General features: G+C 48.6%; 1 protein-coding gene across 2 annotated transcripts in view; it reads left to right on the top strand.

Moving 5' to 3' along the window:
• Window positions 1-24,760, top strand: part of PAN3 (poly(A) specific ribonuclease subunit PAN3) — a 1,023,990-nt gene that overhangs the window by 305,273 nt on the left and 693,957 nt on the right. For both annotated transcript variants that reach the window (XM_086935164.1, XM_086935165.1), the window contains exons 8-9: window positions 501-748; window positions 14,089-14,193. In XM_086935164.1, coding sequence (XP_086791290.1) covers window positions 501-748; window positions 14,089-14,193 — 353 coding nt within the window. The remainder of the gene's footprint in view (window positions 1-500; window positions 749-14,088; window positions 14,194-24,760) is intronic.

The raw sequence follows: 24,760 nt of genomic DNA, 5'->3' as shown, positions 1-24,760 counted from the left end.
CTATTTAGACTGTCTTTTGTTCGTGAGCCATCACTTCGTTGTAGATGACACAAATTACATTTTAATTGTTCATGTTATTCCTGTGTTATCTGGTTAAATTTGTTGTCCATATTGATCCCTGTTCTGTATCATTGAATTAAACTATTATCTCCATTCATTGTTGCCAGTTCCTATCCAGTTCATTAACGTTTGGCTAGTTAGCACTTTTCTGCATGATAGATTTTGGGACTGGTAAAACAAAGTTGATCTTTGCACATTTCAGTGCTTGATTTTGTGTGGTTATGAATTTCTCATATAGCAGTTTATTGCTTATCCCTTTTACTTGGTAATGCCACAGCCTAAATTCTCTACTTTAAATTGTGGATTTGAAGAAAGATGCATTCGTTAGTGCAGTATTTTTAATTGTGTGCTTTTCTCTTTGTTGGAGATATTAAGTAGCACATTAGGCTACTGAATATTGAAATAACTCAGTTGATAATAATTATTTTTGTTTTGTTTAGGAATGTCTTTATCAGCTGGATCTTCTCCTCTTCATTCCCCTAAAATCACGCCTCACACATCTCCTGCTCCACGGAGGAGGAGTCATACTCCAAACCCAGCAAATTACATGGTGCCTACTAGTGCCTCTACGCCTGTTAACAATGCAGTTTCGCAACCTCAATCTGCATCTCAAATAATCCAGAAAGAAACTGTAGGTGGAACAACCTATTTCTTCACGGACACGCCGCAAGCACCTGCTGCAGGAATGGTATATGAAAATACTTCATAGAGCATGTTTGTGAAAACCTCACCTCTTACTTCTCTCAATACTGCAGTCCTTCTTTGATGTGCTTCCACACCTAAAAATGGGCCAGGTTTGCGTTTCTTAAGTTCAAATGTGCACATTCCTTTTGTTGTGGATTACTGCAGTTTTTATTCCCCTCAGTCTGCTTTTGTGGTGCCCAAGTTACATTTCCGATTCATGTTTTAAATGTTTTGTAACAAAATATAAAGAAAGGTGGTTGTTTAATGGAATTATTAGTATGTGTACTAATGAGTGAGTTAACAGATATTACTGCTATTTGCATCATTTAGGAAAATGCACTCCGTATTTCTTTAAAAACGAGTACGAGCTAACTATGTGAATATTAGGAACTAGCAGAGTTTCACAGCCTCCGTAGGAGGCAACAATAGGGAATCATATCAAAGATATTACTCTCCCTCACTGTTCAGGGAGATTACATTAGCAATGCGATTGTGAAAATGTATATTTTAGTCTTGAAAGGAAATTGTTGTAATCTATGTGGTGTTCCCCAAACATTTTGCTTTAATCTGTTTTGTTTTCTGAATTTTCCATTGCATTAACACTGTTGTGCACATTTGAGCACTGCTAACCAGGGCTAACGAGCGTGTGCTTTCTCCCTAAAACAGTAGAATTGGCTTACTCCTAATTGGCATGTTTAATTTACTTATAAATCCCTAGTGTGTGTTTCTACATCTACCCAAGACCTGTAAATTATATCTATCAAGTGGGCTTGTAGCACTCCAAGTGCCACCCACTTAAGTAACTCTTTAAAAAAAGTCTTAGGCCTCCCAATGCAGCTGGAAGTGTAGTTTTAAACTGTCAATTGGTATCCTGGTAGGGAAAAACTCTTAAATACATTTTTCACTACTTTGAGGCTCATCTCTCCCATTGGATAACATTGTTACCTTATATTTAATTAGTGCTATCTTTTGATTGGGAAAAGATAGGGACGTCAAGTTTTTTGCTGAAGCCGCGCTTGCCTCTGGAGCTTGAGCTGGCCCTTGGTGACCCCCTTAATTGTGGCCTTGCTAGCCTCCCATAGGGTGCCTGGTGAAGATACCGACCCCTCATTAGACAAAGTAATGCTTGAGTTCCTGTCCCTCCACTCTCCGGAACTCCCTGTCCTGAAGGAACCATGCGTTCAACCTCCACGTCTGATGCATTGAGGCGGGAGGGGAGCCCCTACTAAGTGTCACTGGGGAGTGGTCCAATATACCTCTAGGGAGGATGGAAACATTCTGAATCATAAGACAATCCGTTGAAGGACCAAATGTTGCTTTGTTACGTGCCTGCATGTGATGAGCTGCTGAGGTGTGAGTAGACTGCTTAGGCTGTGGGTGCCAGATAAGCCACGCGTTAGAGAGACCTAGTCATTCAGACCAATTCATCAACTGCCTTGCTTGCATGAGTTTACTGTGAGACGGGGGGCCTGTCGTGTCCAGGTCTGGGGGAGGAAACCGCATTAAAGTCACACCCGAGGAAAGTGGAGCCCAAAGGCAATGAGGTGAGGAGGTCGGTGGAGTTGGCTAGGGCCATTGTTAACATCGATGGGAGAGAGTAGAGTGACTCAAGGTTGAGGGGGTCACCGTTCAGCGTGCCACAAAGGTGCCCTAGGCATCATGGATGACCCGCGTGGTCACAAAGGGAAGAGAACATTTTAACAGGATCGCCACACCACGTGAGTCCTGGGTGAAGCCCTAATGCCAAACTCTGTCATACCTGTATCGCGCTAAAAAGGGGCAGTGATTACCCATCCAGTGCGCCTCTTGAAGCACAAGGACCTCCACTCCGAACCGTTGTGCCTAATGCAGTACAGCCATGCACTTGAAGCGGTCCAGGAGGCCTTTGACATTCCAGGACATTACATGCAAGGAAGCCCCTAGAGGTGGCGTGTCAGTCATAGTGGCAGATGGTCTCAGTGGCGGGGTAAAGTCCTACAGGGAACCTTGACAATGAGCGGGGTCTCCGGGAAGCCTGGTTGGGTGCCCAAGTAAGACTCACTATATCCCACAGGATGTGAAGATGGGTGTCATGCGAGTGCTGGTGCAACAAAACAAAAGAGCAACAAAAAACAGACAATAGAACTCAGGACAACGGTTACCCCCCAAACTAATACCCCCAACCCAACGCCCACCCTATACTTCAGGAATGGAAGCATCTGTCGCCCTAACAGTGAAAAACAAGGGACCAATCTAAAACGCTTGGGAATGGGGCAGCATGGAGGACCCCATCTCATGTCAGGATGTTCATAAGCCAGTCTATCGGGAGTTAAAGCAATGATGAGTTCGCCGCACTAGTAGGCCCAAAGACCACGCTGGGAAAGCAAAGACAGGATGGGGGCAGAGGCTTGCGGAGGGTCATCACCAGGAGCCTCTCGCCGCTCGTTGGACTTGCCCGGCATCACCCCTCCAGGCCTCCCCAACCAGGAGTATAGAGTCAGCCCCAGCGCAACACCATGAAGCAGCTCCAGAGCTCAGTAGGCCGAATCCACCGCCACGGGACACAGAGGTGAGGAAATACAGCAGGGCCAGATTGCAAGCAGCACCACCCGGAGCCCGGATCTCGCACTCCAGAAGGTCGCCTGTGTGCGCGCGGTGCCCCTTAGCTCACCCAGGACCCCCCTTCTGGGACTCACCAGTCTTTGCGTCCGTCGGGCCCTCAGTCGCGCAAGTCGCACTGCGGCAGTCAAGACCCAACCACTGTCAATCCCCGACCCCCGCTGCCCAAAATGGTGGCTGGTACCGCGGCAGCACCGCAGGGGAGAAGGGCGGGCCACAGATGTCTCGGACAAGCGCGGACAGAGGCACAGCCCGGCGTGAGGTGCACCTACCTCTGCACTGGCGGGCAGGACCTAGCACCTGCGGCCGCCAATGCAGAATTTCAGCCGACCGAGGGAGGGAGGGAGGGAGGAAGACGCAAGCAGCACCATAGACTCCGCGGCTCACCGCCAGATGCTCTGTCCTCAGGGGGGCTCCTCCGTCCGCACAAACACCCAGGTGGAAGACAAAGCAGCACAGTCCGCAGGCGGCAGACATTGCGGCTCCGAGCAGAGAGGCTGCCATTTTAGGTGAGAGCCCTGGCTGGCTGGCCGAATGCTGTGAAGCGTTAATTCACAGGGCTCTTCACGACCAGGTACACAGCCAGGGATGTTGCAATGGAGTGGCGATGATTTTCAGGGTTGGATGGCCATTAGTACAAGCGGATTGTGAGTGTATAGCAGAGGGGTCCGCGAGCACTCTCAAGGTGCTTTCACCATCTTGGCTCGCTAAGCCACGACTCTCTTGCCTAACATTAGTGGCGACTTTTGCCAGAGCTAGTCAATGGCATCTTCACTTGTGGAGGCACTCCCCAGGTTGACCTGTTTTTCTACCCAGACAATGATCAATGACACCTATTCTAGGCTGTCCAGTATCCATTGAGGGGGTGCTTTTAAGTTTAAATTGAATTTTGCTGCGCTATGCTTTTCACCCCCATTTCCTCTGGTTCTGAGGAAGACATGCCAAGACATGGCCCAAGTCATTCTCAAGTCATTCTCATTGCCCCATATTGGCCAAAAAGGGTGTGGACTATGCAGACCGTGTGTACTTCCCCACATGTCCCCCGATCAAGCTGCCATTCAAACCGAATAACCTCTCCCAGCCGGAGGGGATGGTTCTGCATCTCATAGAAGAAATCCGCAAAACTGAGATGTGGGCATCCCTTCGCAAAGCATTACTGCCTAGATACCAAGGTCCATTGGCGGAGTCAATTTGCCGGGTGTGCTTTACAAGATTTCCTTGTCTAACCATCCATCAGCCCTTCTCCGGCAGCAGGCTGTTTCTCTGGAGGCTATTCTACTTGTGGGACACCCCCGCGCCGCACGGCCACCAGCTGCTGCGTGTGCCCCTTGCCTGCCCTCTGCCTCGCTGCTGCCTCGTTTGCCGGTTGCCGGCTGGCGCCGCTGCGGTTGTTTTTGCCCTTGTTTTTGCAAAAATTTGTGCCTGTTTTGTATAACTGTGATTTTTGCCTTGTTTTGTCGTGAATTTGTGCCCGTTTCGTTTAATTTTTTTTTCCCCCGTGTTGTGGTTTCCTTCCTTGTTGTCCGCCTACCTCGCCGCCCTCCGCCCTCCCTTCCCGCCACCGCCGCTTTTCCCCGCCCCCTTTTCTATTCTGTACCCTCCCCCGCCTCCCAGCTACTCCGCCCACCCGCGCACTTCGCCTTAAATGGCGGCCGTGCGAACGCGCAGCGGTCACGCGCAGCGGGCGCGCCGATTGTGCGCCGAAGGCGCGCCAAAGGTAAGCCCGTCTACGCCCGTCCGCGACCGGATCGCGACCAGCGCCAGGACCCATGGCCCACGAAGACCCCGACCGACCCGCCTGACGTACTCCGCCGCCACCCTCACCGCTCTCAACACCGGCCGACTCCCAGATTGCCACCAAGCCACTCCACGACGTACCCACGGACCCTTCAGCTGCCACGCCTGCAAGTTCACCTGCATCCGGACCTGCCGCGCACCAGCACCCGCCAAGTCGAACACCAGCAGCACCCACCTCAAGTGCATCCTGCTCAACACCCGCTCCGTCCACAGACATGCCATCGAACTCTGGAACCTCCTCGACACCACAGCCCCAGACGTTGCCTTCCTCACGGAGACCTGGATGAACGCCTCTTCAGCTCCCGACATCGCCATCGCTATCCCAGAGGGCTACAAGATCGTCCGGAGGGACCGAAACGCCAACCAGATGGGAGGAGGCATCGCCATCATCCACAGGAGCACCATCCGTCTCACGACCAGCACCGACAACTCCCTGACCACCGCCGAACACCTGCATTTCCAGATCCACACCAACCCGAACACCACCCTCAGAGGCACCCTGATCTACCGACCCCCTGGACCACGCACACAATTCAGCGAGGACATCGCCGACTTCGTCAGCCCGCATGCCCTCCCCTCCGCTGACTACATCCTCCTGGGAGACCTCAACTTCCATCTGGAGAACAACAACGACCGCAACACCAGCACCCTGCTCGACAACCTCGCCAACCTGGGACTCAAGCAACTGGTGTCCACCCCCACCCACCTCGCCGGACACACACTCGACGCTGTCTTCTCATCCAGCAAGGACATCAACTTCAGCCACGCCACAGAGCTTCAATGGACGGACCACAGCTGCGTCCACTTCACCTTCAAGAAAACAACGACCCACCACCACCAGCAACAGACCGCCCGCAGAAGCTGGAACAAGATCACAGCAGACCAGCTCGCCACCTCCCTGAGCCAGCACCCTCCTGCCAGCTCAGCGAACCCCAGCCAGGCCGCCGACAACCTCACGAAGTGGATCAGCAACTGCGCGGACGAACTCGCCCCACTGAGGACCCCGCCCAGCAGACCCGGCAGCAAGAAAGCCCCATGGTTCACCGACGAACTCAAGAGCTCCAAGAAGAACTGCCGAGCCCTCGAGAAAGTCTGGAGAAGGGAACCGACACCGGACAACAGGACCTCCTTCAAACTTGCCACCCGGAAACACCACCAGCTGATCCGCGCCGCCAAGAAAACAGCATTCAAGGACCGGTTGGACAACAACGCACACAACTGCAAGGAACTCTTCAACATCGTCAAAGAGCTCTCCAACCCCAGCGCAGGAAACAACGACATCACCCCATCGCAAGACCTCTGCAACTCCCTCGCTTCATACTTCCACAACAAGATCGCGGACATACACAACAGCTTCAACAACCAACCAACGCACACCATGACCGAACAACCACCCCCCACCACCACCCTCCACGCTTGGACCCCGATCAGCACCGAAGACACCATCCGCACGATGAACTCCATCCACTCCGGATCACCGACCGACCCCTGCCCTCACCACGTCTTCAACAAGGCCGACGCTGTCATCGCACCCCACCTGCGAGACATCATCAACACATCCTTCGACACCACCATCTTCCCTGAGAGCTGGAAACACGCCGAACTCAGCGCTCTACTCAAGAAACCAACAGCGGACCCCACCGACCTCAAGAATTACCGCCCCATCTCGCTCCTCCCGTTTCCAGCCAAAGTCATCGAGAAGACCGTCAACAAGCAGATGGCCGATTTCCTCGAGACGAACGGATCCCTCGACCCCTCACAGTCCGGCTTCCGAGCCAACCACAGCACCGAGACCGCCCTCATCGCCGCCACCGATGACATCCGAGCCCTGATGGACAACGGAGAAACAGCGGCCCTCATCCTCCTAGACCTCTCCGCGGCATTCGACACGGTCTGCCACCGCACCCTAGTACGGCGCCTCAGCAGCGTCGGAATCCAGGACAAGGCGCTGGAATGGATCATCTCCTTCCTCGATGGAAGAACACAGAGAGTCCGCCTACCACCGTACAAGTCAGAGGCCACCGAAGTCATCTGCGGCGTCCCCCAAGGATCATCTCTGAGCCCCACCCTCTTCAACGTCTACATGAGCCCCCTCGCGGCCATCGTACGCAAACACAACCTCAGCATAATCTCCTACGCCGACGACACCCAGCTGATCCTCTCCCTGACCAACGACCCCGCCGCCGCCAGAGCCAACCTGCACGAAGGGATGAAAGAGGTAGCCGAGTGGATGACAACCAGCCGCCTGAAACTGAACTCGGACAAGACAGAAGTCCTCATCCTGGGCTCCTCTCCCTCCGCCTGGGACGACTCCTGGTGGCCTCCCGCCCTGGGCACCGCACCCAAACCGACAGACCATGCACGCAACCTGGGCTTCATCCTGGACTCCTCCCTCTCCATGACCAGGCAAGTCAACGTCTCCTCGGCGTGCTTCAACATCCTACGCATGCTACGGAAGATCTTCTGGTGGATCCCCACCGAGACCAGGAAGACCGTCACCCAGGCCCTCGTCACCAGCCGACTGGACTACGGCAACGCCCTCTACGCCGGTACCACCGCCAAGCTCCAGAAGAGACTCCAGCGGATCCAGAACGCCTCAGCCAGACTCATCCTCGACATCCCACGAACCAGCCACATCTCCGGACATCTGAGAGACCTTCACTGGCTCCCCGTCAACAAAAGAATCACCTTCCGCCTCCTCACCCACGCACACAAAGCCCTACACGACCAAGGCCCGAGCTACCTCAACAGCCGAGTCAACTTCTACGCTCCCAAACGCCACCTCCGATCAGCCAACCACGCCCTCGCCGCCGTCCCCCGCATCCGAAGAGCGACCACAGGAGGAAGGTCCTTCTCCTACCTGCCGCCAAGACCTGGAACTCCCTCCCGACCGACCTGCGCCTGACCCAAGACCACCTCTCCTTCAGGAAGAAGCTGAAGACCTGGCTGTTCGAGCAGTAGCGGCTCCCCCCCCCCCCCCCCCCCCCCCCCAGCGCCTTGAGACCCTACGGGTATGTAGCGCGCTTTATAAGTGTCACTGATTGAAACATGCAGGTTTAAGTATCCATCAAAAGAAAAAGTTACTTACCTGCGGTGACTATTTTTCTGTTGGATACTCTATCTCCCTGCAAATTCTTCACCGACCCGCCCGCCTCTGTTAAAAAATGTATCATAGGGAAAGTGAATACATTTCCACTCATATTTTGGTACTGCTCTAATCGGTCGATTTTCACACGCCTTGACGTTTGGAACGAATAGATGAAAAATTATGTTGTTGTGTCAGGATAGGTGCTACACAGCTTCAGTCGCGTTATTTAAAGCCACTTCCCTTAGTGACACAAAACCAATGCCCCCAACTGGCGATATGAGAGCCTTGAAGTTTCTGGATCCAGTCTGGCACTTGGGATTATTATACAGGTGAGACATTTTCAGCTTGAGTATCCACCAGAAAGATAAGTAACTTTTTCTTTTGAATCCTGACAAATGAAAATACCCCCTCTTTCAGAGACTGCAGACGTGATCTTCCAGATTGTAGATCACTTCATGACCAATAAAATAATAATATAATGGGGCATCCAGAGACTTTAAATGCCACAGTTGTCCTTCATAGGTGTGGTGCTCCATGATTTGCTCCATGTTTGTTTACCTACAACTCTTCTGGTTGTACTCTGGGACCAGCTATTGGATAACAAGTCAAAGTGCATCTTGATTGAGCCTTCCTTGTTGCATTACCTTAAAAGGGGGTCCACATGCTCCCAGCTTCTTCCCCAGATGGGTTTTGTGTACAGTCCAGTGGGAGTGCAGGGCTCGAAAAATCCGAAAAATGGTACTAGTCCTGCAGGTCTAGTACCTTGGAAAATCTCCTCGACCTAACTGCAACCTACTTGACCTCGGTCTCTGAAAACGGAACAAAAGTGACAAGATAACAAGATTTAAAGGCACCTTTATTGCTCATTCCCTTTGTGAGCAATAAAAATGCCTTTAAATCTTGTTATCTTGTCACATTTGCTCCGTTTTCAAAGACAGAGGACATAAGTTAGTTTGTCTTTCTTCTCGCCAGAAAGGGCGAGTAGGACCTAAAAATAGCTTGTCCTCATTAATTCTAGCTCGCAAATGCGAGTGAATTTGTCGAGCCCTGGAGTGTATTACACAATTCAATGGTGGCAGAATATAACCTTAGAGGAATAGAGGAGAAGAAGTAAGGCAAGAACCCGGAGTAGGATATGCTAAGCAAGTGTGTATGTTTGCAAGCTTGTCAAACTGAAGGGGAACCCTTGGCAAACTGGTAAGGGTAGGAGCAGGAAGGGACTATGTGGCCCTCTGGGTGACCCTTGATGGACAAACAATTTATGATGAAACCTATCCCGGTTGGAAGGGGTTGCAATACGGGGAGAGAGTAAAAATAAAAGATGGACGTGCTTAGGGGTAGCTGAGTAGAGCAAAAAAGGTGTGCTTGTCTTTATCTCCCGCCAAATGGCCGTATCTGGCTGAGACGCTAGGCCCAAACGAAACATCCAAATCGATGTGAGAGGTGGCAGATCTGGAGGGGGACCTCATGAAGGACCTGTTCTATCCTCCTAAAGGCCCATAAACTGAGACAATAACTGGTCCCACACAGGAGCTATCAGACAAAGGTGAAGACCCCTGGCCTCCTCCTTTTATAAGGCCATTGCCCCATGCCCACAGGTCCACTGTATGTCTCCAGGCTGCAGTGCTGGTGGGTGATGCACTTTTCTATTTCAGTGTAATCACCTGTTTTGTGAGCACCAGGGCAAAGTACGTGAAGCAGATGGCTGTCCTGTGTCTCTTCGACCTATTTTAATTGCCCAGTTACCCGGCCTCCCTCAAGTCCAACCGTGGCAAGCTCGTGGATTCCAAAATCATCTTTGTGACATCAGACCAGTAAGTCTGGAGGCCAGGATAGTTCCTTAGCACATGTTTGAAGCCTGTAGCTTGGGTCAGTAACGGAAGAGAGGTGCACCCCAAAAATGTCTGGCTATTGGTCTGTGAGACCACAAGCTGCTGAGAATACAAGGCCATGTAGAATGTTATGAATGCTTCATGGATGGGATTTTGTGATTAGATCGTAATGCCATCGGCCTGCTGGAGTTCCCTGACTGTCGCTGCTTTGACTCATTCTTTTATCAACCAGGGATCAACCTGGCCACGTCCTTGCAAAGCTGGGAAAATCATGGTATCTGCATGTGGTACTTTACAGCGAATCGCTCGGTGTATGGGTCTGTTTGTTTGGCCCCGTCTGTCTCTATGTTGGGGTTTCCACCTTCTCCCAAGACCGAGTGGATACATGACCTCCTACTGACCACTGTAAAGGCATCTCAGTCCACCTCCGGGGAGGCAATAAATCTTCACTAATTTCAAAATAATTGGAGATGTGTGTCTCCAGCTTGTTCTTGAAGACAGGGCCTTCCAGTGCAGCGGGTTGCAGCTGGCAGGTGGGTATTAGAGCAGGGATCCTACCCAAGGTCAAGCCCAACAGAAGGTCCCTGCCAAGATAGTCTGGAAACAAGATGGAAGGGCAGATCATCATCATCAAGAAAACAATCCTGTCTAATCTGACGTGTTCATTATGAACCGTATAGAAAATGAATAGTTTTACCCTAGGATTATAATGCTTCCAGGCCTTCTGTAGGGACCATTGGTGGAGCTGGGAGACCAAACTGTGGGAATTATGGGTAGTGTGGGCATCAGGAAGAGGGGGTGTGATCGATCTGGGGAAATGTCCATAACACAATTGAAATTACCCTTTATGACCCATGGGAGATGTCCCTATTTCGTGAGATGAGAGGTGATGAGAGAAGGGAAGGTAGGTTGGTCAATTGTAGGGGCATACACACTGCCCAGTAGCAGAATCCAATTTTGTCTCCAGAAATATAAACTGCCCATCCTGGTTGATCTCATGTGCCAGGAGCTGTAATTTGCTTCACACCTTAATCCAGATGTGTACCTCTAACGTAGGCTGAATACCTTTTTGTTGTAGACCTGACCCCCCCCCCCCCCCCCCCCACTGCTTCAGGAGTCTATACCCTTTGAATTGTGTAATATGAGATTTTTGTAGTAGCGCAATGTGGACCTTTCTGCACTTCAGGAAAGAGTGGATTTTATATCGGCGGGATGGTGTTTTCATTCCCCCTGATGTTCCAGAAGGTCATTTTGTCCGTCTAGGTTAGGATCATCAAGCATGTAAAGCCTCCATTAATTCCCAATTGTGGGTCTGGGGCCAGTGTCCTATCGGCTGCAGGGTGCCTCTGTTGGAGATGGGTAAGAAAGGTGCTGGAGGTGCCAGCTCTGGAATAAAACTTACTAGGGAAACTCCTGTCTTCTCTATTTCTAAATTGTATGGCACTTTTAGCCAGAAATTGTGATTTGAACGTTGCCTCTCCAAATGTGTGTTTGAAACCAGAAGTACTGAAATCAAAATGAATACAATGGACTGCAGGCTGAACACCAATTGTCCAAACCAGTCAAGAAAACCAACATGAGGGGAGTAGGGCTGGCTGTGGCTATTCAACTGTGTGGCTGAGGCTCTCATGAATGTTGGATAAGTGCTGGGGCGGGGCACCAACGGGTCCTCAGTAAACGAAAGCTTCAGGAGGAGTTGCCCATTGATTCCTTATCTCTGCCAAGGTGATGCAAACAGTCCCTACTGCTCCACCCTCCCCGGGTGTCTGTGTGTACCGTCCCCTCTCGGAGAGGCTGCCCAGAAGCCCCCAACAGAAAGAAAGAGGATCATCATCCAAACACTACTCCCTGATGGGGAAGACCCCATCTTGAGTGGTCGAGAGGGTAATCCTAGGAATTGAACCCTGGTCCAGGGCCGATCTCAGCTTCCGGGTGTGCCGCCTCTAACCCCTGAGCCACACTTCTCCACTTCTTCATCTGAAGATGAAGCATCTCTGTCCTTAGATTCCATTTCTTAGAAGCCACTGACTCCTCTCGAGGTTCGCAGAAGACTGCTGCAACATCAAGAGCAGGGCGTTGGCTTCTTTGAACCTGTTCCTGGAATATTACCGACGAAGAGGATTAGGCCCAGTCTGCGCCTCCCTAAGAGCGGCGGTGACTTCTAGATGGTGACGCGATCATCCCTGGTTCGCAGCACAGTCACACACAGTGGAGAGGTGTGGTGCAGCGGCCAGGGCAGCTGACTTCGGAGCACAGGGTTCATGGTTCGATCCCCGACTCCGGCACCAGCTTGGCTCAGCACCATGGGACTTTGGGCAATAGCTCACTTAATTTCCATGACGGCCCCCCAGCGCCTTGAGACCTGTAAGGGAGAGTAGTTTGCACGTTAAAAACACAGCCTTTTTTTTTATTTTACACACCCTCTACCTTCCGCCCAGATCCACAGTTTGAGGAATCAAAGAAAAAATGGTTCTTTCAATTCGCTATGATTTTATGTTTAACTCAGAACTCTTCATTGGTGCCTTGTGAGTGAATACCGGTCCATTCTGCTCATTAATGTGTTGCAATGTAAGGTAATATTCTTAGCAGTGAATGCCTAACCCCTGTTGTTGAGATTCAATTTGGCGAGTGTCCTAACACCCCTACCCCTTCTTTATCAGGAAGTAATTGTCCATTACTGCGACTTTGACAGCTGCCATGGCCTTTGTGGCCATGCTTGTTGTAAAATAGTATATTCCTGATCTTGTAGATCACACTGCCTCTTTTGAAAAGAATTTGTGCTGAAAGTAGGAATCAGCCTACCTCTACTGGAATGGAGGTATGCTTTGTTTCCTTGGATAGTATCCAGTCTGGCCGCACTCTTGCATACAGTCTCATCAATGTCAGGGAGGACTCTGGAAGACTGTTGATCTGCAGATTGTCATTGCTTGTTGATATGCAGAAGTACGAAGGCCTGTACAGTAGAGTAAAATATATTTTTGTGGTAGGAAAAGGCGTAATTTTTTGGGTGAAATTTTAATCTGGAACCAGGATGACTGAGCTCTTTTTACAGTACAGTAAATGCAAATACAATACAGATTTCCTTGAAGGTTGAGTAAGTGCAAATGAAAATTCAGATTGAGCACTAGGGAAACAACCTGCAGTTATATTTTCTTAATCTCGCTGCTCCTTGATTTTGTAGGTCAAGAAAAAGTCAGTTCTGTTTGGGGTTCACTTCAGGTAATTGAAGCACATCCACATATGGATGATTTCTAGGGGTGATCTGAACTTAAGGATGATGTTGGCTAAAGATGCATACATGCAGTTGGGGGAATAGCGCCATATATTTGACTCACAAGCAATTCATGTGGGACCCCTTGTAGGTTAGATAGCACTGGGGTGAGTCTTGATGAACACTACAGGTGATAGAATGGAACATGCATCCTGATTAGTGTATCTTTCCCAATTCTTTACTCTTAGAGGTGTATGAGGTAAACCTTTTGATACTAGTGAAGGCCACGTAAAACTATAGTTTATTATGTATTAGTGTTGAGTGTGTTAAGTCAAGATGCATCAGTCATGGGATACCCTTTTCAGTGATCCTCATTGCAAGATGTACCATCTGGTTGGTTGCATTCTTGAACATTTAAAGAGCAGACCCTAAAATTACAGTGACAAGATGTTTTGGAGTACAGTGTGCTCTTAGCGTTGATTTGCAACTGCTTTTTTCATAGTAGTACCTATAAAATGGAGGCACCAAAAAAGAATGTAGTCGAGGAGCTCATCTATGACAATGTTTTTTCCCTTTTTAAAATGTTTATTTTATACCAATGGACAGTTTTGTCATATGCGTAAATAAAAAAAACATAATACAGAAGGAGGGAAAGCATCACCTGTGTTAACATGAAAGCAACTGTAGCAATTCAATCATGAACAAACATGTTCGAGATTTTATGGTACAATTAATTGTAGCATTCCTAAACAATGATTTTATTATTTTTAAACAAATATCCAAAGAAAAACAAATTTGCTTTCTCTTTGTTTTTTCAGGTATTTCCAAACTATCACATCTACCCTCCCACTGCACCTCATGTTGCATATATGCAGCCAAAAGCAAATGCACCATCTTTCTTTATGGCAGATGAACTCAGACAGGTAAGCAATCATCTTAAAATCATATGTTTAACATTTTCACATTTGACAGCTTTACCATGTAAACCTTAACTCTCCTATACTGAATTAAAGTAATAATGCTTTGTTATTAGTATTTTATATCAAACAGTTTGTGGTGGGAGCTGGGACTTAAAGTAAATAGACTAGCTCGTGTACTAGTGCAGGAAGGATGTGCAGTGGTTCTCTTGCGCACTTTTTATATGCCACCATCAGAAAAGTATTTTTTTTCCCGTATTTGGCATCTTCACAGCCATGTCGCTTTGATCCCCATAAAAAATGTAAATTGTAATTTTATCTGTGTGGTTGCTCTTTACTCGGACTTTCAGTAAAAGCAGGTCAGCCGCCTCCAGAATGAAGCTGATTATTTGACTGCACTGAAAAAGTAACGCCTTCTCCTTTTCAGAAATTACTCATTTGAATTTTAGCTGTTCCAAGCTCGAGTTTAGAAGACTCTGTGGCAGTTTGTTTCAGTAGCTACGTTCCCATTGTCTTCCAGATAGAATTACTCTCATCCACTTTTTACTATTTTAGATCCTTTATTTTAGTAGAATGTTATCGCAATTTATACCCCTGGTATTGCCACATAGCATTCATTGGACCCCTTTTCGGAGTACATAGTTGACAGGGTGTTTGTGGCGAGTTCTTTTGATCAAATTGCTAATTCCAAGGAGTGGTTGATGATTGTGCTGGTTGCGAAGGCTGCTGAGCTATTTTAATGTTGAGCGAGAGGATGTAATTCAGTCTATGAGAATATGATATGAAGGTATTTTAGCAAATGTGTCCAGCTGAACATGTAGCATCCAGTTGAACTGGGTGGGGTGATTCTAGGTTAGAAGAGGCTTTTAGATTGGCACAGTTCGATTTGTCAAAAACGGTTTTGTACAAAATTAAAAAATATTTCAATGTGATCTTAGTTGCGAAGTCTAAGAAGAATGCAAATAGAGCATGATGTGGGGAATTTTGGGGGAAGGGTTCTGCAAATAGAAAGGAATGAGGCTGTGAAGGTAAGGGCTAGAGGGCATTACATGAGTAGTGACCCATTTCGGGGCAGAATGATCTCAGATGGATTTGGTAGGTAGAGTGTATTGTGTACTTTGACTGGTAGGACAATTAGTAGGAACATTTGTGATGAGTATTTTCTACCTCTGTGTTATGGCTACGTTTATGATGCTTGCCGAATAATCACTTCACCAGGTTTCAGTGATGAATAGCAGGTCAGCACTAGAGTCTGATATCATTTGATAGATGAGCAGATGGTTCTTGTATATGGATTTTTTACACTTGAGAGGATGCAGAAGAGTTTACGAATAAACGTAGGTTGTATTTAGAGTTGAAGGTGAGGAAGAAGAATGGAAATATAAGGATGAATGTCTGAATAAAACAATCTGAATAATTACTTTGCATCGATTGCACGCCCTCCTCTCCGCTGACTACATCCTCCTAGGGGACCTCAACTTCCAACTGGAGAACAACAAGGACAGCAACACCACCACCCTGCTGGACAACCTCGCTAACCTCGGACTCAAGCAACTGGTGAACACCCCCACCCACTGCGCCGGCCACACGCTTGACCCCGTCTTCTCCTCCAGCAAACACATCTCCTTCAGCCATTCCACCGGACTCCTTTGGACTGACCACAGCTGCATCCACTTCAGCTTCAGAAGACCCATGACCCACCACCACCTGCAACAGATTCCTCGCAGGAGCTGGAGCAAGATCACCGCCGAGCAGCTAGCCACCTCCCTCTGCAAGAACCCTCCCGCCAGCACAACGGACCCCAACGAAGCAGCCAACAACCTCACACAGTGGCTCACCAACTGCGCAGATGATCTTGCACCACTGAAGAACCCTCCCAGTAGACCTGGCAGCAAGAGAGCCCCCTTGTTCACCAACAAACTCAAGATCTCCAAGAGGAACTGCCGCACCCTCGAGAGAGCCTGGCGCCACGACCAGACCACAGACAACATGACGGCCCTCAAGCACGCCACCCGCAAACACCACCAGCTGATCCGCTCCACCAAGAAGACAGCATTCAAAGATCGACTGGACAACAACACCCACAGCAGCAAGGAACTCTTCAGCATCGTCAAAGAGTTCTCCAACCCCAGCGCCGGAAACGACATCACTCCCTCGCAAGACCTCTGCGACTCACTCGCCTCGTTCTTCCACCGCAAGATCGCCGATATACACAACAGCTTCGGCGCACCAACAACGCACCCAACCACCGAACCAACGCCCCCACCACCACCATCTGCGCCTGGACCCCGGTCACCACCGAAGACACCACCCGCATGATGAACACCATCCACTCCGGATCACCAACCGACCCCTGCCCCCAACACGTCTTCAACAATGCCGACTCCATCATCGCTCCCCAACTCCGGGACATCATCAACACCTCCTTAAACACCGCCACCTTCCCGGAGATCTGGAAGCACGCCGAGCTCAGCGCCCTCCTGAAGAAACCAACAGAGGACCCCACCGACCTCAAGAACTACTGCCCCATCTCGCTCCTCCCCTTCCCTGCCAAAGTCATCGAGAAGACCGTCAACAGACAGCTTGCCGCCTTCCTCGAGACGAACGGATCCCTCGACTCCTCGCAGTCTGGTTTCCAAGCCAACCACAGCACTGAGACCGCCCTCATCGGAGCCACTGACTACATCAGATACCTGCTCGACAACGGGGAAAGAGCGGCCCTCATCCTCCTGGACCTCTCTGCAGCGTTCAACACTGTCTGCCACCGCACCCTAGTACAGCGCCTCAACAACATCGGAATCCAAGAGAAGGCACTGGAGTGGATCATCTCGTTCCTCGCCGGAAGAACCCAGAGAGTCCGCCTCCCCCTCGTTCAGATCTGAGACCACCGAAGTCATCTGCAGCGTTCCACAAGGATCTTTACTTAGCCCAACCCTCTTCAACGTCTACATGAGCCCTCTCGTAGCCATCGCACGCAAACACAACCTCAACATCATCTCCTACGCTGACGACACCCTTCTGATCCTCTCCCTCACCAACGACCCCGCCACCGCCAGAACCAACCTTCACGAAGGGATGAAAGACGTCGCCGAATGGATGAAGAACAGCCGCCTGAAACTGAACTCAGACAAGACGGAAATCCTCATCCTGGGATCATCGCCCTCCGCCTGGGACGACTCCTGGTGGCCCCCTGCCCTGGGCACCACTCCCATACCAACAGACCACGCACGCAACCTGGGCTTCATCCTGGACTCCTCCCTCTCGATGACCAGACAAGCCAACGCCGTCTCATCATCATGCTTCAACACCCTGCGCATGCTCCGCAAGATCTTCCGATGGATCCCCACCGAAACCAGAAAGACTACTACCCAGGCACTCGTCACCAGGCGGCTAGACTACGGAAACACCCTCTATGCCGGAACCACAGCCAAACTTCAGAAAAGACTCCAGCGCATCCGGAACTCCTCCGCACGACTCGTCCTGGACATCCCCCAACACAGCCACATCTCCAGCCACCTGAGACCTGCACTGGCTCCCCGTCAGCAAGAGGATCCCGTTCAGACTCCTCACCCACGCACACCAGGCCCTCCACGACCTGGGCCCCAAGTACCTCAACAACCGTCTGACCATCTACGCGCCCACCCGCCAGCTACGATCGGCCAGCCTTGCCCTCGCCGCCGTACCACGCATCCGCAAAGCCACCGCCGGGGGAAGATCCTTCTCCTACCTGGCAGCCAAGACATGGAACTCCCTCCCGACCCACCTCCGGCTGACCCAGGATCATCTCTCCTTCAGGAAGCTCCTCTAAACTTGGCTCTTCGAGCAGTAATGGACCCCTCCCCACAAGCGCCTTGAGACCCTTCGGGTGAGTAGCGCGCTATATAAATGCTGATGATTGATTGATGCGTTGCAGACGTCTCAGGAGCTTGGTTGTTGTTCCTGAGTAGAGGCGTTCCCGTAGTTCAATCTGCTGGTGACGAGGGCCTGGGTGACGGTTTTTCTCGTGTTGGAGGGGAGCCATTTAAAGAACCTGCAGAGCATTCGGAGGGTGTTGAAGCATGACGCGGAGACTGCGTTGACTTGCTTGCTCATGGAGAGGGCGGAGTCGAGGATGACTCCCAGGTTGCGGGCGTGGTCGGCGGGTTCTGGCGTTGTTCCTAGCGCTGTAGGCCACCAGGAGTCGTCCCAGGCTGATGGGGTGTGGCCGAGGATGAGGACCTCAGTCTTGTCTGAGTTCAGCTTCAGCCTTCTGTCCTTCATCCATTCAGCGATGGCCTTCATTCCTCTTTGGAGGTTGGCTTTGGCGGTGGGGGAGTCTTCGGTGAGGGATATGACCAGCTGAGTGTCGTCGGCGTAGGAGATGATGTTGAGGCTGTGTTGTCGTGCGACGTGGGCGAGTGGTGTCTTGTAGATATTGAACAGCGTCGGGCTGAGGGAGGATCCCTGTGGAACGCAACAGATTATCTCTGTGGTCTTGGAGCGGAAGGGTGGGAGGCCGACGCTCTGGGTTCTGCCGGAGAGGAAGGACGTGGTCCTGGCCAGGGCCTTCTCTTGGATACCAGCGTCCCAGAGGCGTGCTGTTAGGGTGTGGTGGCAGACCGTGTCGAAGGCTGCTGATTGGTCCAGAAGGATGAGGGCGGCTGTTTCACCTTTGTCCATAAGGATCCTGATCTTGTCGGTGGCGGCGATGAGGGCGGTCTCGGTGCTGTGGTTGCTGCGGAGGCCGGACTGTTATGGGTCCAGGATGTTGCGGTCTTCGAGGTAGCGGGTCAGCTGTCTGTTGACTATCTTCTCCGTGACTTTCGCCGGGAAAGGGAGCAAGGAGATGGGCCGGAAGGTCTTGAGGTCCTGGGGGTCCGCCTTGGGTTTCTTCAGTAGGGCGTTTATCTCTGCGTGTTTCCAGCTTATCGGGAAGGTTGCTGTCTCGAAGGAGATGTTGATTGTTTTCCGGTGATGGTGTGCGATGGCTGTGCAGGCTTTGTTGAAGACGTGGTGAGGGCATGGGTCGGATCGGGATCCGGAGTGGATGGAGTTTATGGTCTTGATGGTGTCTTCGTCGCTGACGTTGGACCAGGCAGTAATGCGACTAGTGCGGGTGGAGGTTGCAGGGGTTGTGGTCTCGGCGGTGGAAGTGGGGGTGTTGGTGTAGAAGCTGGTGTGAATGTCGGTGATCTTGCGGTGCAAGAAGGTGGCAAGTGAGTCGCACAGGTCTTGTGATGGTGGAATATCGTTGTTGTTGGAGCTGGGGTTTGAGAGTTCTTTCACGATGTAACTAAGCACAGTTGACATCATAAAGCATTTGTAATGTATACTTTGTAATCATCTTTAAGGTATTCACTATAAGAATCACTTTTTTGCTATCAATATATATATACGGTGCAGCTTGTTTTGCTTTATTAATATAGGAACACTGTACTTGAACACTTCTTGCATAATGTCTCTTCTCTCCAATAAAGCTGTCTCTCTTACTTCATACTGCTGTTATAATGCCTAGTATTTACTGCACTCCTAAACTCTTCCATAAAAAATCAGAATACCCTTGAGTTACTGCAGATCCTCTTCTGGCTGGCTGCTCATGCCTTGTCACTCAGTGAGGGCAGTACTCCATTATAGTTTGCTCACTGAGCAAACATCTTCTGAATTCAGTAATCATCGATTCTGCAATTGGATGTTTTGCCTGGTATCGGTTGTTGGAAATGGAGCAGAGCGGAGTGAGACATTTCACACACTGCTTTTGAATGTTTGTTCTTGGACTGATGAGTTTCTACAGTTTTTAAAAAAAAATTGTATTTGAAAGCAAAATTATCTAGATTTAGGTATTGGAGACATTTTCATGAAGTTGCAAGCACATTTATCTCTTTATCTTGATGTAAATAATGGTTATAAAAAATTAGATTGAAAATGAATAGTGCCCTCCCTAATTGCATTCCCAGGTTGCTAATCCTCTTCATTTTTGTCTTGGGTGGAATAGGGCTGCACCCTCACTGACCTTGGGGTATTGCTGGATGGAATTTTGTAACTATTTGTTTTCTTCTTGCAGAAAATGGGCACTGCAACCTTCATGTTTGACATATCTTATGCAATTTTGCTGCCTTAAATTTGCAGATGCAAAACTGCTTTAACTACAGTTACTGTTGACCTTCTTTAGTAAGGTACTTGTATACAGTCCATTACAAAATATATGGTGTAAGATGGACTTGTCTTGAAAACCAATACAGATGGCTCTTTTGTGAGCAAAGTGGAGGAAATGTTCTGCAGGATGTGCAGAGAAATTAAATTTGTCCTTCTCTGCTAAATAGTCTTGGTTGTATACACTCTGTATGTTTATATCTGATAGAGGCTCTTAGCCGCAGATTCCTTACCTTAGATTTTACCTCAGATGTCAGACTGGATCCGTAAATGTTTAGTGAGCAGTACCCCTGCGTTCCGCTAGGTAGTGGTGTTCCGCTCTTCGTGGCGTCGTTGCCCACACCGGAAGGGCCGTGCTCATGTATTCGCCACCCCAGTGTGCTGATGTCAGTTCTTTTCTTTCTATGCCAGTCATTGTAGATCCGGAGAGAGCTACCACCAGTCATTTAACTGTCTTTTTATTTTTTACTTTGTTGAAGTTGTGACTTGGCTCCTGGTGTGACAGGGATGTCAACGGGAGAAGCTGGATTTAAGCCCTGTGCATCCTGTCACCGGCAAATGTTGGTGACGGACCAGCACCTTGTCTGTCTCTGGTGCTTTGAGCGTGACTATGACTCAAAGACCTGCATCGATAGTCATGCCTCGCATCTCAAGGCCTTGAAGGAGCGATCCCTTAAGCTCCCTGCCGCTCAATGTACGAATTTGTCACGGAGCCATCGATCTTCTTTGAAGTCGTCCCACTCCAGTAAGTCCCACATAAAGAAGAAAAGCAAGAGTCAGTAATTTGACTTTGCCCCATCTATTGAGGTCATCTGATGATAACAAATGATTGTTGTCATTCGAATCCTGATTCCGTGATTGATTTTGTGCCTGGGCCTTCTCTGCGTCTCCCTGAATTTCAAGGAGCTGGAGCGACCCCGCTCAGCTCGAGAATTCTATGAGGCTATTCACCTCATATTTTGGTGGCCCGTCACACCCTTTTGAGCATTTTTGGACCGCCCATGTTCGGGATGGATCCCTACTGGTACCATGCTGGTGCGCCCGCCCTCGGTGCCAGTCGGGCCCCTTGGATCTACAGATAAATCTGGACCTGCACCGAGCGAGCCACCTCGACCTTCCCTGATGCCTAGCAGATCACGAATGGGGTCTCAGGGGATATAGAAATTCATTTGGAAAAATATAAAGAGTGAAAAATGGTTATCAAGGACACCTATGTGTCATCTCAGAAATTGTGGGTACCCATACTAGCATGTAAAAAATATAGGACATTTTTCAAAGTGCCTTCTTTTTTACACATTGTCTTACATTTGGAAGGCAGAAATGTATAGAAAGTCAATAGATAATAACAGTTGCTCTAAAATTCTGTTTCTCCCTACGTCTCCTGGTGGAAATGGTACCTCAGTTGTGTGCATAGGCATAGTGCCCACGACAGAAAACGGCCCAAAATGCAATGTGTACACACCACATGTTTACAGTGAAAACAGAACCTTTTTTTTTTTTTTACAAAGTGCCTAGCTGTGGATGTTAAAACCTAGACCCTAGATCAGCCCGGCACCTAGGGAAACCTAGCAAATGTATACATTTCTAAAAACTAGACACCTAGAGGAATCCAGGATGGGGTAACTTGAGTGGCTCTTACCAGGTTCTGTTACCCAGAATCCCCCTCCCGGGGGGGGCACGAGGGAGGCAGAAGATTATAGTGATTTTTTGGGGATGGAGTCATTGGCATGCCCATTCTAGGCCGCCCCCACATCTGGCCTATAAAAACATTATTCCTGGCGTCTAGGGTGCTTTTTGCCACCCAAGGGGGGCAGATTGGAGGATATTGCCCTCATCTGGTGCGGAAGGGGGCTGAAAGACTGGTTATGCCAGAAATAAATTGGGAGGAGCAAAGGCCCTTGCCCAAGGGGCTGCTCCCCCCTCCCTGGTGGCTAGTGGGTGAATCCCTGCTTGGAGATCGCCCTCCTGGAAAGGGGCAATTCACCCCTTTCCAAAGATACCTCTTCCAAGTGTTTCAGTGCTCCAGGGGCTGAGATTACAATGAAAATAAAAAACAGGCATCAGGAGATTGGGGAAGCTCTTCCCCACCTCCCGAGGCCCCCCACCCAATAAAGGAAATCCCTTTGCTGTTTGTAGCAAAGTGATTTAGTGCTCCTGTGCACATGACAGACAGGTTCAGTCATGAGCACAGGAGCACTGGTAATCATAACGGGACCATTCCGTCATGAGCACTGAAAGGGTTGAAAGGCTATTGTTTTGCCATCTCAACATGTTTGTGGTTGCTTGATCATCCATCACTTTTCAAGCCCCTATTGTACATAGGTTTCCGAAGGGTCTACAGCATTTGTTCTCTCCTTCACCCATCATCATGCCTCGGTGGTACCTAAATTTAGTTCTGAAATTTTAGATGTGCGTTCCTTTCAGGCTAGTCCACAACTGTCCTCTCAGGCTTCTAACTATCATGACGGCCTTTCTAGTGCCAGTAACATCTGCCAGGAGGGTCAGTGAGCTCCAGGCTTTGTCATTCAAGCCCCATACCTCAATGTCTTCCCAGGCAAGCTTGTGCTTCTCACAAGAGCTTCCTTCCTACTGAAGGTGGTCACTCCCTTTCATGTAGGCTAGTCCATCACCCTTGCCTACCTTTTATGTTCCGCCTCATCCCTCTAAAGTAGAGGAGCAACTCTACCGACTGGCCCAAAAAGAGCGTTGTCGTTCTACCTAGTCTACACAAAGGAGTTCTGGGTAGATGAACAACTGTTTGTGAGGTATGCCGGATCCAAGAAAGGGAAGGCGGTACAGAAACAGACCATTTCCCCCTGAAGGTTTGCATGCTCATTCCACTAGAGCCAAAGTTGCCATCATGCTCCCCTCAACAGTAAGAAATTTAGGTGTCAAATTCGATACTAAACTTTCTTTTGAACCTCAATATAAGACCATTACCTCTTCCTGTTTTGCAGCGCTGAAATCTTTAAAGAGAATGTTGCTCTTTTTCCAGAGCGTACTGAAAATATGATTTTTGACACTATGGTAACTTCTAAACTTGACTATGCCAACAGTTTGTATATGGGCCTGCCGGCTTATTTGATTCAGCTCCTTCAGTTTGTTCAAAATTCACCTGCTTGATTAATTCTGAAAATTCCTTTTCGAAAATCAGTGACTGCCTTGCTTCACGCTTCCAGATAATACAGAATACAACACGGTGGCTCAAACATGACGAAGCAATAGACACAACGCCATACCCCCCGGAGAGGGATTTCACTTTATAAAATGAGGCACATCAAATCTTGTTTTAAGAATGAGGCTTGGGGTTTTATTTATGCAATGCTCTTGAACAGAAAGACTTTCCCATGTGTTAAATGAAAAACATTCAAATTTGTGTGCGTGTGTGCGGCACAAATCATGAAACGGACCACCACGGCAAGTTTTTAAAATTACGTGATTTATTACCATCAAACAGACATGACGCGCTTCGTCCGGTGAACCCGGACTTGATCACATGACATGCTGTGACCCCTCATGTGATTATATACTGCTCTTAGCATTATAAGATTCCTCCCTCCTATGTATAGATAAAGAAAACAGACTCTGCGTGACATGTACAACCTTCCAGAAAATAGCAATTCTCCAATAATGACACAGTAAAGGGCAAGTGCCCATACATTATTGTGAATTGGATACTGTATCTTTCACAATTACATGATATTTAAATATACATCATCTTTTCCATAGCATAAATCTTTATCGAAGGTATGCTGAGAACAGAAAATTCATTAAAAGAGTGTGTTCTACCCAAAAAAGTGTTGTTTTTTTAAAAAGGCATTGTATAATAGCAATTGACTCCATTCTATAATTGGTAATTCATGAATATTGCATATATGCAAAATAGCCCATGTGAATAATTCAATTCATGTATTTCCTCAAACATGTATATATGTATCAATCCTAATGAAAGAGGCAGTTAATATAGAAAAGTGACATGTGCAAATAAAGTGCAAATAACCGACAAATAGATTTAAGTTTATCGCAATCTCAAATAGGTATCATTAGAACCATGATTAAAATATCTTGTGCAAATAGCAAAACTGTAAACTTCCCACCCATAGATACCAGATAAAAACCAGTAAAACCAAGATATAGTAAAACCAGCTAAAATCCAGCATAAATAGAGCTAAAAGTCTATGTAAAGCCATTCGCACAGATAAAAAAGTAATGATACAAAAATAAATATATTGTTGATACAAAAACTCAATACAATTTATTTTAAATAAATAACATATATTTCATTGTCCCTTCATAGAAATTTCAGAATCTAGATACTCCCAAATACATCTATTAGTCCTAATGGACGTAATACTGCAGATTTATAATTTATAAAAAAAAAAAAATATATATATATATATATATATATATATATATATATATATATATATATATATATATATAT

This window comes from Lissotriton vulgaris, chromosome 8 (genome assembly GCF_964263255.1).
Source record: "Lissotriton vulgaris chromosome 8, aLisVul1.2, whole genome shotgun sequence".
In the NCBI taxonomy this organism is placed as follows: domain Eukaryota; kingdom Metazoa; phylum Chordata; class Amphibia; order Caudata; family Salamandridae; genus Lissotriton; species Lissotriton vulgaris.
Note: the sequence above shows the minus strand (reverse complement) of the source record. Positions and strands in the feature narration are given on the sequence as shown.